General features: G+C 38.7%; 1 protein-coding gene across 1 annotated transcript in view; it reads right to left on the bottom strand.

Annotated features, from left to right (window-relative positions):
* ACADL (acyl-CoA dehydrogenase long chain) overlaps positions 1 to 16,393 on the bottom strand; it is a 46,772-nt gene that overhangs the window by 15,914 nt on the left and 14,465 nt on the right. Inside the window, 1 exon segment of the mRNA XM_074400167.1 lies at positions 2,954 to 3,020. Within this exon segment, the coding sequence (XP_074256268.1) occupies positions 2,954 to 3,020 (67 nt within the window).

Here is a 16,393-nt window from a genome sequence, read left to right as displayed (position 1 = left end):
ACCTTCACACTTAAAAAATTTTGAATAGCTCCTAATAGGCTTCAGGATAAATTCAAAGCCCTTAGCAGGAAATAGAAAACTTATCACAAACTGCAACTAGCTTACCTCTCCTTACCTACCTTATTACTTGTCCCACTCCTCCCAATTCCCCATTCTCCAGCCAGTGCTACTAAATTACTTGCTGTCCATCACATTTTGAGGTTTTCCTGACCTGTGAGTCTGAAAATCTTGTTTTTGCTACTTGGGAAAGGACCTTTCCCAACTCTGCTACAATGAATCCTACCTATCCTGGACGGATTAGACATCAGATTGCCCCAAAAGTCTCAAATTCTCCAGACTGGGTTAAGTGCTCCTATAACACCTCAAATTTACCATGATTTTAATATTTATCAAACTGTATTCAAATGATCTGTTTTTATCTCTCTCCCTTTTAAATAGTAGGGGTATAAAATGATGTTCGTTACTCCCATCACCTAAAATGCACAGCACTGACACATACGAATAATGAAAAATGGGCAAATAATGTTAGTGTTGTCTACACAACAGCAAATGAAGATAGTGGTAGCAGCATGGTTATAGGTGACACATGAAAAGGTCATCAACACCTCTCCTAACTAGGAACTCCTAGCCATTTCCTACTCATCTGTCTACCCTCAGTGCTTAGAATTCTGTTTGGCACAGAGAAGGCCAAAGGATGTTTTAAAAATATATTTTGAAAAAGATGTTCTTCAAAGAAATTCTATACATCTTGGCAAAAATATTTTTTCATCAGTATGGCTCCATTACACCATTCCCTTGCTCAAAAACCTTATAAGTCTACCAAGTTCCTACCTTTCTGTGTAGTTCCTAACATCTATGTAGCTGCCACAGTTGAAATGCTATAAGAGTGCATTTTTGTTTGTTTTGAATCACACAGCATCCAGGAATTAGCATCTACTGTATGCTTTTAAAATGGTCTCATACATGTTTTAACTATAGGTGGTAAATAAACAAAAGAATAGAAAGGAAGCAGTTCATTGGGCAAAAATTATTCACTTTAATATTCTGATCTCAACTTGGTAAAATCAAGTAGGGTTCTCCTGAAGTTCTTATTGGAAATAATTAAAGCTAAGAATTAATAAATTCTGAATTATTTCTGCAATAGTGTGACCTAATGTGAGTGTTAACACCACGGTGGATACCCCTTTCTCTAGGGGAATTGTCAGAATTCTCCTTGCAAGTGGATTTTCTCAGTTTATTTTCTAATTATGATACTCAAAAGTTTAAATAGGGCTGAGATTATCCCTAATGAAGCTCAGCATTTTTTTGGGGTGGGAGGATATTAAATGCTTATAAAATAACAGAACCTCATTGCAGACATTATAAAGATAGAACATAAAGTTCTAAAGAAAAAGGAAAAGATAATTCTCCATAATTATGTAATACAAATATCATTGATAGTTTCTTTTCTCATTTTTTAATTTTAATGTAGTAAAAATTTTTCTATACTTTCATTCTACAACCTGTTTTTTCACTTAATGTATAATTATTTCCTATACTGTTAAAAACTTTGTGTTGCTAATGTTAATCGCTGCACATTCATTCAGATGCACTGTATTTGCTTACCCATTCCTTTACTTTTACTTGCTTTCATTTTTTTTGCTGTTTCTGAGTTTTTGAAACAGAGTCAGTGGTAGTTTTCCTGGGTGGTTCCCACAGAACACAATAGCTGAGCAGACGAGGCCTGCTTAGAGAGCTAGAGGCATAGAGAATGTGGTTCCCATTTTCACTTCTGACCAAATATCCCACTATCCTTTCAAAAGAAGCCTTCTGAATGCCAGGAGTTAACTGACTATATGTTGGAGCTATCATTTGTTTAATTATAATTCTTAGGAAAAACTATTTAAACAAATATTTATTAAAGTATATTTGAAGAACACCAGTGATTCAGTTTTGTAAATACAGAGATAGTAGCCTAAACAAACATATAAAAACTAATTCTTCAATAGAACTTGGCACATATTTTCAGAAAGATTATTTTAGAACTGTAAAGAAAATGAACATCTTTCCTTCACGTAATAGTCAACAACGAATATTTACTGAGTATATGCCAGGTACAATTTTAGGTGGGCAATATCACTTACCCTTGGTGATGTCAAATGCATTTTCCTTCAGTGATATCAGGGCTCCTGAGCCCATTTGTAACCTTACTAGGAAGGGTTCTCCAATTCTATCGTGAGTTGGTTGAGTTAGAAGAACTGAATGGTTCTCAAATGGCTCTCAAATTCTATCACTGTATCACTGATATCTTTCTGTCCTAGAATTTTTTTTTTTTTTTTTTTGAGAGGAGGTCTTACTCTCTCAACCTCCTTAGCTCAAGCAATTCTCCTACTTCAGTCTCCTGAGTGAGTAGCTGGAACCAAAGGGCATACCACCACATCCAGCTAATTGTTAAAATTTTTATTTTTGTAGAGACAGGGTCTCACTTTGTTGCCCAGGCTGGTCTCAAACTTCTGGGCTCAAGCAATCCTTTAGCTTCAGCCTCCTGAAGTGCTGGGATTACAGGTGTGAGCCACTGTGCCTGGCCTCCTAGAATCTTTTGAAATTCTTCTTGATCTATATGAGAAAGCTTTTCCCCTAACTTTCATCAAAATAAAGTTTAAGTATTATTAATATTTGTCCCATATTTGAGCAATATGAACCTCACCTTCTCTTTTTCTGGTTTGTTAAGGGCTGCTTGGAAGCTAAAACAACCTTTGCCGTATTAGTGAGGGGGCATGCAAAATGAAACATAGAAGAAGCTACCACAGATCTTAAGTAATATATGCTGTAAATTTATCGTCTCCAAAGCAACTTAGGTAAATTCAATTGCTTCATGAGTCTCTAGATTCAACAGAATCAAGGAGTTGCCTCCGAGATGTTACCCAGGGGATGACTCTGAAGAGAAGGACTGTAGAAGTCCCTCTTTACACACCTTGCTTCCATTGAGAATCCAGTCACTTCCTTCCTTCTTAGTATTTGTTTTTACTCCTTGTAAGTCACTGCAATTGAGAGAAAGGATAAAAAATTCATCAAATGACAAAAATTAAATTATGCACATTTTATATGTATGTAAATGAGATTATTCAAACTGGCTACACCACTATAAAATTACTGAATATTAAGAATGTTCACATCATTGCACTGAAAAACCATGCTGATCTATTATATTCTAAAGCAGTTATACAAATGAATATATGATTAAGATTATATAAACTAGCCAGATTTTATAGAGTAGTATAACAAAGCACAGCTAACATTCAAGACCCAAAATGAGACTCACATAACATTTCAAGGCTCACTGTATCCCTGAGATTACGTGTCACCATGTACTTTGCTGCCTTTAAACACACTGGCTCCTTCCCCTGTCTCTACTGATCAAAAATTTAGCTATTAGGCAGAGTACAGTGGCTCATGCCTGTAATCCAGCACTTTGGGAGACTGAGACAGGAGGACTGCTTGAGTGCAGGAGTTTGAAACTAGCCTGGGCAACAAAGCTAGTCTCTATCTCCACAAAAAGGTAAAAAATTAGTTGGGTGTGGTGGCACATGCCTGTGGTCTCAGCTACTTGAGAGGCTGAAGTGAGAGGATGACTTGGGCCTGGGAGGTTGAAGCTGCAGTGAGCCATGATCATGCCACTGCACTCTAGTCTAGGTAACACAGTGAGAACTTGTCTCAAAAAAAAAAAAAAAAAAAAAAAGGGTATATCTCAAATGCTATTTTTTCTAACAAACCTGCTCTAAACGTAGAATAGATTATTTTTCCAAATATAAAAGAAACAAATATTAATAAATAAAATATTAGGAATACAAACAGCATTCCAAAGGAGAAAAGTAATTTTAAAAATAATTTTATCTCCTAGAATGAACATTTTAAAGGTATATCTTTCCAATATTTTTCTATGCACTTAACCTTACATACATAAGCATTTTTATAAAATTGAAACTATATGATTTTGATCTATTAATGTCTAATGTTTTTCTATAAGATACTTCTTATTAGCTGCACAGAGCATCATCATGGATTTGCCATAATTAAAAAAAAATTCCCTATTGTTAAAACACTTAGGTCCCAATTTTTATTAACATCCTATAATAAACAGCATTGTGTATAAATAGTCCACATTACTTGCAAAATTTTTCCAATTCTTCTTCATGTGGTTGACATGGTTTGGCTCTGTGTTCTCACCCAAATCTCATATTCAATGATAATTTTCAGTGTTGGAGAAGGGGGCCTGCTGGGTAATTGGATCATGGGGATGGACTTCCCTTTTGCTGTTCTTGTGATAGTGAGTTACTTACCATGAGATCTGGTTGTTTAAAAGTGTGTAGCACATCCCCGTTCTCTCTCTTCCTTCTTCTCCAGCCATGTAGGACATGCCTGCTTCCCATTTGCCTTCTGCCATGATTGTAAGTTTCCTGAGGCCTCCCCAGCCGTGCTTCCTATATAGCCTGTGGAACTGTCAGTCACTTAAACCTTTTTCTTTGTAAATTACCCAGTTTCAGGTATTTTTTTAAATAGCAATGCAAAAACAGATAAGACAGTGGTGTTTATATTTCATGCTCCTAGGTTTTTTTTTTTTTTTAGATCTAGTTTCACTCTTATTGCTCAGGCTGGAGTGCAATGGCACAATCTCATTTCACTGCAACTTTCGCCTCCCCAATTCAAGCAATTCTTCTGCCACAGTCTCTCCAGTAGCTGGGATGACAGGCATAAGCCATCGTGCCTGGCTATCTTTTTTTTTTTTTTTTTGTATTATTAGTAGAGATGAGGTTTCACCATGTTGGCTAGGCTGATCTTGAACTCCTGACCTCAGGTAATCTGCCCACCTTGGCCTTCCAAAGTGTTTTTGCATTACTATTCTGTATGCCACTTAGGCTAGAATTCTTGACCCAATTTCTCCCACTTCTGCATAAAGTCACCAAAGGCCAGTGATTCTGCTTGTAACATATTTCAGACATCATTTTGGTCCATTCTCACTACCAGAAAGAAACTCTATATTGGTTTTTCTTTTATCTTTACTGACCTTTTATAATAGCATTTATAGTGTGTTGAATTGTGGTCCCCCCAAAAATATATCCAAGTCTTAACCCTGGTACTTATGAATGTGACCTTATTTGGGAAAAGAGTCTCACAGATGAAATTAAGTTAAACATCTTATCCTGGGTTAACCAGGTGGATTCTAAATAAAAAGTACCTGTATAGGAAGAGAAGAGGGGAAACACAGAGAAGAAAGCCGTGTGAAGATGGTAGCAGACACAGGAGTCTATAAGCCCAAAAGTAATGTAAGAGGTCCTCCACCCGGTTCCTTAAGAGTGTATGTCCACTGCTTGAACCCTGAAGACTGGGTTGTGAGCCAAGGTCATGATGCTTAGCCAAGGAGCAAATGTCCTGAGAACACAAACATTCAGGAGAGTGTCTGGGGATATAGCAAGAAGAACACTCATCACACTCAGAGGAGAAGAGCCAAGAAATTAACTTAAAAGCAGCTTGGAGATGGGTAGGGTAAGGGGGTGTATGGGGCAAATCTCCAGAGCTATCCTGCTGCCACCTAGGAATGTCTTGTATACAAGTCTTAATAAACTCATCTACTCATCAAGCTGAACTTGCCCAAGTCATTCTTTAGTCTTTAGGCTCCTTCCCAGTTTGTGGGGTGCATTAGTCCATTTCACACTGCTATAAATAATACCTGAGACTGGGTAATTTATAAAAGAAAGAGGTTTAGTTGACTTACAGTTCCACATGGCTGAGGAGACCTTAGGAAACTTACAATCATTGTGGAAGGTGAGGCGAAGCAGGGCACATCTTACATGGCGGCAGAAGGGAGAGAAGTGAGAGTACAGGAAAAACTGCCATTTTAAAAACAGATCTCATGAGAACTCCATCACTATCGTGAGAACAGCATGGGGTAAGCCACATCCATGATCCAATCATCTCCCACCTGGTTCCTCCCTCAACATGTGGGGATTACAATTTGAGTAAGAGTTGGGTGGAGACACAAAGCCAAACCATATTGGGTGGTGGGGGACATTATAATTCCAAGTTTTTCTTTCAACACCCAAGCCAAGGAGTGCCTGGGGCCACCAGAAGCTGGAAGAAGCAAAATGTGAAGGAATCATTGCCCTGTTGACACTTTGATTTCAGATTCCTGGCCTCTTAACCTGTGACATAATAAATTTCTATTGTTTTAAGCCACCTAGTTTATGGTAATTTGTTAAAACCAAAAGCCAGAAGAGGCAAAATGTGGAGAAATCATTACACTTTTGACACTTTGATTTCAGATTTCTGGGTCTCAACCTGTGATAGAATACATTTCTATTGTTTTAAGCCACCTAGTTTATGGTAATTTGTTATAGCAGCCCTGAGAAACTAATATAGCATCTATTTTCAGATACCCTGCTTTTCCCTGAAGTCTATCAACCAGAAGTGGCCATTTGTTACCTTATTAAACAAAGCCTATTTACACTTTTTCTATTATCTGCACCCAATTTTTCCTTGGAGAAGCATTCTACTCCCACTCTACCCATGGGTGTGGTAGACTGCTTCAATAGTTCCAGTTCTTTATCCTTTCTGGGCCACATTCTTTAGTATGTACCTTTGGAGTTCCTCCCATAAAGTTGGAATTTATTTCTCCAACATACTTGATTTTTTTTGGCCGATAGAGTTAGGCGAAAGTGAACCAAGGCTTCAAGAAGCTTTGCATGTTACTGATTATTCTTTTGTGTTCCTGCCATGCCATGAGAAGGCAATGAGAAGAACCAGAGGCTTCCTAGCAAAATCCCAGCAGATTTAGGCATGTGAGCAATAAATGCTTATCATTGGAGGCCATTGAACTTCTATATATTTCTGTTGTTGTTGTTATGCAGCATTACTGCAACAAAAAGTAACAGATATAATAAGGCTGCTATATTCTTGCAGCTGAAAGTGTCTGATCTGTACACTGTGGTTATTTTAGAGCTGTGCATGTTAATTGTGTCCTCTGAAAGTGAACTCAGTTCTGAGGCTGGAAAGAGAATCTCCTTCTCCTGAACGTGATGCAAAGAAAGCAAGAGTGAGCAGATCTAAAATCTAAATGGAGACTTTAGTGGCCAGGCCTTGAAGTGCCCTATGTTCTTTTGACCCATGTGCCATAGACTAACTCATCATGTGATCACACGTGGACTGCCTTGGCTCTATCTAGGCTTGAGGGGTCTAAAAAGCAGTGTCTTCCTTTCTGCTCAGGAGAAGAAAGAAATGCTTGGTGACCATATAGCCTTGATTCTGCCATGTCTGTCACCTGCGTCTGGTAACATCCTCTGAATATAATGTGAATTTTTTCACATTATCATCTTAAACATTTGATTTGTAGAGTGAATTTTTTATATGTTTACTTTATTCCCCATCCAGGTTGATTCAATCAATCAGGTACACACAGAAGCACCTATTTATTGAGTTTTATAGACACAAAGATGAATATGACCTGTTTTTGCCCTCAAGAGCTTGCCATCTTGGGAGAGAAATAGGCATAGACATTATAAACTGATGTGAAAGACATAGTTGTAGAGGTATTTACAAACTGCTAAGGAAGCACAGATGAAATAGTTTGTTGATGGTGGGGATTATGTCTTACTTGCCTGTGTATCCCCACAAGTACAAAGGATGTGCAAGGGGAGTCTTACATGTGCTAAATACTCAAAAATATTTGATGAGTGGATACAAATAGGTAAGTAAGCCATTACGGAGATGACAGTTGATTCCTAAGGATTTAGAGATATACAAAGTTAGAGTGTAGAGGAACCTATACAGATGGAGGTTTTGTTTTTCTTAATTAAATATCAAACAAAAAACATACAAAAAAGATTTGGTGACAGTTTTAGGCATGTACAGAAGGTAAAATGCTGAAAAGTCTTAAAAAATATTGGCAAAGTTTCTTTATCTGTAATCTATGAAGTGGTAAATTTGTGACAAGATAAAAACCTATTCACAAAATTGTACTTTTGTGAGTACAAAATTGTACTTTTGACAAGTATGACTTTGTATCCAAACTATTTACTTACAATTTTTGAGTTAGTAGGGGGATTTAGTAACTTGAGAAAATTATAAATAATTGCCAGGATGTAATGCAATGTAGTTTTTGTTTGGAAGTGACCGCTAGTTTACTGCATTCAGGGATTCTACTATTTGTGTATATCATGCATTTTCTGAAGCTCTACTTTTCTTTCTTTCTTCTTTTTTTTTTTTTTTTTTTTTTTTTTGAGACAGAGTCTCACTCCATCACCAGGAGCCAGGCTGGAGTGCAGTGGCGCGACCTGGGCTCACTGCAACCTCCGCCTCCCGGGTTCAAGCAGTTCTCCTGCCTCAGCCTCCAGAGTGGCTGGGACACTACTTTTATTTCTTGCATGAAATTTTGAGTTCTGATCTCTCGTTTACTTACTGAAAGCTTTCATTCAACTATGAGTGAATATTGGAGTCACCTGAGGAACATTTTTTTTTTTTTTTTTTTTTTTGAGACGGAGTTTCACTCTTGTTGCCCAGGCTGGAGTGCAATGGCGTGATCTCGGCTCACCGCAACCTCCACCTCCTGGGTTCAGGCAATTCTCCTGCCTCAGCCTCCTGAGTAGCTGAGATTACAGGCACGCGCCACCATGCCCAGCTAATTTTTAGTATTTTTAGTAGAGATGGGGTTTCACCATGTTGACCAGGATGGTCTCGATCTCTCGAACTCGTGATCCACCCGCCTCGGCCTCCCAAAGTGCTGGGATTACAGGCTTGAGCCACCGCGCCCGGCCTGAGGAACATTTTTTAAATGCCTGCTCCCACATCTGATTTTGTGAATCAGTAACTGGAAGGTAGAGCCCTAGTTGAGAACCACTAGTTTACTGCAATCACCTCTTAAGAATTCTGTCTTCCTGTATCTACTTCCTATTGCTGCTGTAACAAATTGCCACAATTTTAACGTGTTAAAAGAACACCAATTTATTATCTTACAGTTCTGGAAGTCAGGAGTCTGAAATCAGTTCCATTGGGCTAAAATCAAAGTGTTCCTTTTGGATCCTCTAGGGAAGTGTCCATTTCCTTGTCTTTTTCTTTTCTGGAAGTTGCTTGAATTTCTTTGCTCCTGCCCCTTTCTCGACTCTCTCTAACCTCTGTTCTACCTTTACAGCTACTACTGACTCTGATCCTTTTTCTTATAAGGGCCTTTATGATTACATTGGGCCCACTTGGGATCCAGGATAATCTCCCCATCTCATAATTCTTACTTTGATTATATCTGTAGAGTCTCACTTTATCATGTAAATTAACATATTCATAGGTTCTGGGAATTAAGACATGGATATATTTGGGAAGCCACTACTCAGCCTACCACATTTCCTTTATATGTAATTTTTAAAATGTAAGGATTAATTTCGATTTGTGAGAAGTAAATGAGAAATGCATGTGAATAAAAGCATTTAGCATAGGGGTTGACATAATCAGCAGCAAAAAAAAAAAAGTTAACTGTTACTCTTTAAAAAAATATTTTCTTTAACAGACTTTTGATGAGTATAGCATTGTCTTGTCTTCACTGTTATACTCATCTTGCATGTGGTATTTGTTGAATACTTACTGAATGAGTGAATAAATACTGAATGTCTAACTTTCCTTTATATTTCACAATTTCTTTTTTCAAGTCTTCTCAATTAATAAGCCTGTATAAGTCAGAGATTTTACTATTTTATATATATTATGCATTTTCTGAAGCTCCATTTTTATTATTTTAGATTCAGGGTGTACATATGCAGGTTTTTTATGTGGGTATACTGTGTAATGCTGGAGTTTGGGTTTCTATTGAATTCATAACTCAAATAGTAAACATAATACTCAATAGGTAGTTTTTAAATCCTTTCATACCGCCATCCTTTTGCTCTTTTGGAGTCTCCAGTATATATTTTTGCCATCTTAATGTTCACAAGTACTCATTGTTTAGTTCCCACTTGTAAGTGAGAACATGCAGTATTTGACTTCCTGTTTCGGCATTAATTCACTGAGGAAAATGACCTCAAGCTTCATCCATGTTGCTGCAAAGGACATGACTTTTTTATTCTTTTTTTTGCCTGCATAGTATTCCATGGTGTATACATACCACATTTGCTTTATCCAAGTCATCACTGATGGACACTTAGGTTGATTCCATGACTTTGCCCTTGTGAATTGTGTGAAGCTCTTCTTTATCAGAATGCTGGAGCTGTAGAAGTTCCTCAACATGTATTTAATTTAATATAAATTCTCTTTAAAATATAAGGTAATTTTATAAAAATGTTCCAGCAGATACATTATTAATTTTTTTCCAACATCTCTGGTAATGAGGCAGGGGAATAGCAGAGGGAATTAAAGATTAGACAAAGGGCAGAAAGAGTAACAGCAGAGAGCAGAAGCAAGGTGAAGGGCCAGGTGAACAAGAAGCAAAATAAGAGGCAGAAGTTAAGCAACCAAAACAAAATTAAGGAAAAAAAGAAAAAAAAAGAAAAAAAAAGCAAGCAAGAACCCCATGGCTGTCAAGATCTGGACCAAATCTATAGGAGATTCATCATAGTGGTAGGAGAAACTACAGGGAAGGGAGAAAGCCTTCTGAAAGGTCAGAAGGCTGGGCATTGCTTCTGGGGAGAATAGATGAAGGCACCTGTTCTCTAACCTTGAGGCAGAGGACACGGAGTAGGTACAAGGGAGTATAGGGGAATTTATCTTAAACAGGCTTGTTTACTTATGTTAACCAGGAACTAACCTTTGAACATCTATTTACTTGATGTTCCCTGAAAGGAGAACAATAAATATCAGTCTTATACAGCTTATGTATTGTTTCAGGCTTTTAGCACTGTGCCTGCACTCCACAAGAGCAAGCAGCTCCAGCTTCTTGGGGAGTCTACACTTGGCCACTGGAGCCAGGCAGCTCCCTAGCTGCTCTTACACTGCATACCTGTATCTGAGTACTCCTTTCATCTGTCATTTGGCCAGGGTCTGTGGGACAGACCTGGCACAAACCAGTAAGGGGCAGCTCCTCAGAGATCGGCATGCACATTAGAGAGAAAATGTATCCTTAAAATAACCCTGCGTGATAATCAGTTTATTAAAGCTTATGTATATGGACTGCATATCATGGATATACTTAAAATTATGGGGTGGAGGCAACACACCAGTGCACAAGGACCAAAGTAACTAAGCAATACACTTATCAATCAAAAGGCAGACACTGTCTAGAGATTAGGCAGCCTTGGGAAGAGAAGAAAGAAAAACACATAAAAAGACCCAAAGTACACTAAATTTATGCTGATCTCATTTTGCAGAGGTCAGTCCACTTCCCCCTCTTTGAGAGTAGAACACTGTGCTTAATAAACTTTTGCTGCTTGCTTTGCTATTTGTGTGTGTCATATTCAATTCTTTGTTCAGGATACCAAGAGCCTGGGACTACATGGCACCGTCCAGTAAGAGTAAGACTTAGAGCTTCATGTGGGAAGGGTACTTAGCACATAGCACACAGATGATTTGCAGATAACCAGTGAGGAGGGAAGGCTGGCTTCCCAGATGAGTCCCCAAAGGACTCATTTTCTTAATGAGTTTTTCACAATATAGAAATTGATTCTCTGCCTGTAAGACTCTGAATTCTCATTTTTATCAGTACTGAAAATGGATCTGCTTGCCAATGATAGAATAATATTAACCAAACTTTGTAGAAATGATCTATAAAGTTAGAATGCCAAATTGTTAATTCACAAAGAGAAATAGAATTGTCACAAAAGTAAAATAATTCAACCAGCATGACATGCACATTCTGATTCAACTTTTTTTTTTTTTTTTTTTAATAGGATCCACCATGCCTGGCTAATAACTCTTAGAGATGGCGTTTCAGCATGTTACCCTGCCTGGTCTCAAACTCCTGGGCTCAAGCAATCTGCCCACTTCAGCCTCCCAAAGTGCTGGATTACAGGCATGAGCCATTGTACCCAGCCCATATTCTTTTTTAAGACAGATATTTTGGGAAGTTAAGTTGTTATCAGAAGGCCACTTAATAAATGTGAATTCTGAAAAACAGCTGGTATACAACTTGAATGTTGAATGGCATCAGTTTCCAATGTCCTTGGTAGGGCTAACCTTACTAAGGGAACCATTATACTGAAAATCCATTGTTCAGCCTGCCTCTTTTCTTTATCCTAATTTGATGGACACTTTTCTTCTACTCTGTGACTTTCATTTCCTGTGCTTTTATTGCTGGTTGATTTTTTCCTTATAATTGATACAATATTTTAAGAAATAAAAGTCAAATTATAAAACAGTAATTTTATAGCAGAAAATCTTACCCCTATAGTCATCACCAAATTATCCCCAACTCTTACAAATAATAATCATGGCTTATATGCATCTTATATTCAAAGAGGAGAGGACACAGTATAGCTGTTAGCTTGTGGGATTCTCCGAAAGCGGAAGTCATGCAGTCATGCATAGCTGGTTTTATCACCAACTAGAAACAGTTTTATGCTGCAGGGATAACTCTGCAGACCCAATACATCTAGAGTCTAACAATACAGATTAGGCAATGTTTACATTGTCTATCAGTTCTTAAAGATATCACATTATGGCCGGGCGTGGTGGCTCACGCCTGTAATCCCAGCACTTTGGGAGGCCGAGGCGGGTGAATCACGAGGTCAAGAGATCGAGACCATCCTGGTCAACATGGTGAAACCCCGTCTCTACTAAAAATACAAAAAATTAGCTGGGCATGGTGGCGTGTGCCTGTAATCCCAGCTACTCAGGAGGCTGAGGCAGGAGAATTGCCTGAACCCAGGAGGCGGAGGTTGCGGTGAGCCAAGATAGCGCCATTGCACTCCAGCCTGGGTAACAAGAGTGAAATTCCGTCTCAAAAAAAACGAAAAAAGATATCGCATTACTAGGGCTATTGACAAGAAGTCAGATAGAAAACTAACTTCAAGGCACTAGTAATGCAGACTTTGTTTCGAATACAATATATATATATATATTAGAAACAAAATCTGCAAATATATATATATATATATATATATATATATATATATATATATAGGCTTTGTATTAGAAACAAAATTTGCATTACTAGTGCTTTATATATATATATAGAGAGAGAGAGAGACAAGGCCTCCCTATGTTTCCCAGTCTGGTCATGAAATCCTGGGCTCAAGTGATCCTCCCACCTTGACCTCCTAAAAGTTCTGGGATTATAGGCATGAGCCACCATGCCTGGCCACTAGTAATGATATTTTAATATATCTTTTATAACATCTAGTTAATATAGCCCAGGGAAGATTCAAATGTTTGCCACTCTTCTCAGTCCAGAGTAGTCAGGGATGTAAGAGAAACATAGATTGGCTTTTTAAAAGCCAATGTTTCACCCCGTTGTCTCAGCTGGTCTAGAACTCCTGGCCTCGAGATATTCTGCCTCAGCCTCTCAAATCACTGGGATTACAAGTGCGAGCCACCACTACCAACAATGGGTAAGCATTCTTGAATGACTGCCTTTTGAGTCACAATCTTCAGTTTGCTAAAGCCGGTCTATAAATGGCAAACAGTGGCTTTGGGAGATAAAGTGGTCAAGATAATCAGTTGGAAACAAATTCCAAACCATTGCAAATAGAAAGGAGATTAGAATAGGTCAACAATGCCTGTTCAAGAATAATATGAAGAATTAAATAATTGACTTTATAATTGCATTGATTCTGGATGGAGCTTGAAAACTGGATGAGGCATGAATGTGATTCTTTATAGAAATCCACACTTCCTAGAAATATGTTTCAGAAATGGATTTACTTGACCTTAGTTATTGGATCTTTATAAGTCTGACAGCTTTCAGAACAGGAGTTCTCTGGCTTTGTATTTAGAAACAAAATCTGTATTATTTACTTTCTACAATTCTTGAATGAGGTCATAACAAGGACCATACAAGTTGGGAGGATGAAACGTGAGGCATTTTAAGCCTATTAATACTTTTTAGCCAGGTTATTATTTAAATTCTGACTGCAAGTGAAGAAATACCAAGAAGATGCTAAAATAATTTTGAACTTTTAGTGCACCTAGGCAGAAAGCATTTGTGTGTGTCTGTTTGAGAAAAGATCCATAATACACATGGATTTACTGCACACAGACTCAACTTTAAAGCATTTTTGCAAGCAATTATTCATTGAGATGGGGATATGACTTTTTTAAAAGTGCCCAATCCCATTGTATTATCTCACCTCTTCTCAGTAAGAAATGCTTAGGATTGATGTAATTTGTAAAATTCTATAGATAGCATTAAGGTACCCTTGCCAGCTTTCCCAATCCCCTCTCACTCTGTACAATTCCACTGTATATGTAAATGGCACGATCTCCAAGCAACCTAGAGGAACTGTTGGTGACCTGGAGCCCATATATATTGTCACTGGACAACTTCAGTAAGACCACTGATGCCTTCTTGCTAGATAATAGACTTATAGTAAAATCAAGCAATTGCCATGGCTATGGATATAATATAAAAGGATTTTAATAGTTGCTAAATGTGTCCAAGTATGGTGACTCATACCTGTAATCCCAGCACTTTGGGAGGCCAAGGCAGGTTGATCACCTGAGGTTGGGAGTTTGAGACCAGCCTGACCAATATGGAGAAACCCTGTCTCTACTAAAAATACAAAATTATCTTGGTGTGGTGGCACATGCCTGTAATCCCAGCTACTCTGGAGGCTGAAGCAGGAGAATCGCTTGAACCTAGGAAGCGGAGGTTGAGGTGAGCTGAGATTGCACCATTGTACTCCAGCCTGGACAGCAAGAGCAAAACTCCAACTCAAAACAAAAAAAAAAGTTACTAAATGTATTTGTTTGTTCTGACATTGCTATAAAAATCTACCTGAGGTTGGGCAATTTATAAAGAAAAGATGTTTAATTGGCTTGAGTTTCTGCAGGCTGTAAAGATGGCATGGCTGGGGAGGCCTCTAGAAACTTTCAGTCATGGTGGAGGGCAAAGAGAAGGGAGGCATTTCTTACATAGCCAAAGAAGGAGGAAGAGAGAGGAAAGGGGGAGATGTTATATACTTTTAAACAACCAGATTTTGTAAGAACTCACTCACTATCAGAACAGCAAAAGGGAAATCTGCCCCCATAATTCAAGCAGCTCCCACCAGGCCTCTCCTTCAACATTGGAGAGTATAATTTTACATGAGATTTGGGTGAGGACACAATCTGAACCAAAACCATATTATTCCACACTTGGCCTTTCCCAAATCTCATGTCTTTCTTACATTTCAAAAATTATGCCTTCCCAACAGTCCTCCAGAGTCTTAACTGAGTCCAGTATTAACTCAGAATTCCACAGTCCAAAGTCTCAGCTGAGAAAAGGCAAATCCCTTCTGCCTATGAGACTGTAAAATCAAAATTAGTTACTTCCAAGATACAATTGAGGTACAGGCATTAGGTAAATACATCTGCTCCAAAATGGAGAAATCAGCCTAAACAAATGGGTTTTAGGTATAAGTTTGAAACCCAGCAGGGCAGTCATTAAATCTTAAAGCTCCAAAATGATCTCTTTTGACTTTATGTCTCACTCCAGGCCACACTGATACAAGGAGTGGGCTCCCAAGGCCTTGGGCAGCTCCTCCCCTGTGGCTCTGCAGAACTCAGCTCCCGTGGCTGCTCTCAAGGGCTGGCTTTGGGGGCCTGTGGCTTTTTCAGGTACATGGTGCAAGCTGTTAGTGGATCTACCATTCTGAGTTCTGGATGATGATGGCCCTTTTCTTACAGCTCCACTAGGCAGTGCCCCGGTGGGGATTCTCTATGGGGGGCTCCAACCCCATATTTTTCCTCTGCGCTGCCCTAGAAGAGGTTCTTCATAAGGGCTCTGCCCCTGCAGCAGACTTCTGCTTGGATTTCCAGGTGTTTTCATACAACCTCTGAAATCTAGGCAGACGCTCCTGATATGGTTTGGTTTTATCGACACCCAAATCTCATCTTGAATTGTAGTCCCCATAATCCCCGTGTATCAAAGGAGGGACCTGGTAGGAGGTTATTGGATCATCAGGGTGGATTCCCCTATGCTGTTCTCTTGATAGTCAGTGAGTTTTCAAGAGATATGATGGTTTTATAAGTGTCTGGCACTTCCTCTGCTTGCACTTCTCTCCCCTGCCACCAAGTGAGAAGGTCCAAGCTTGCTTTCCCTTCACCTTCCACTATGACTATGTTTTCTGAGGCTTCCCCAGCCATGTGGAACTGTACATCAATTAAGCCTCTTTCATTTTCATTACCCAGCCTCATGTATGTCTTTATAGCAGTGTGAGAATGGAATAATACAGCTCCCAAGCCTCAACTCTCATAATCTGCACATCTACAGGCTTAACACCATGTAGAAGCTGCCAAGGCTTATGGC

This window comes from Saimiri boliviensis, chromosome 5 (assembly GCF_048565385.1).
Source record: "Saimiri boliviensis isolate mSaiBol1 chromosome 5, mSaiBol1.pri, whole genome shotgun sequence".
NCBI lineage: Eukaryota > Metazoa > Chordata > Mammalia > Primates > Cebidae > Saimiri > Saimiri boliviensis.
This window is presented reverse-complemented; position numbering and strand designations above follow the sequence as displayed.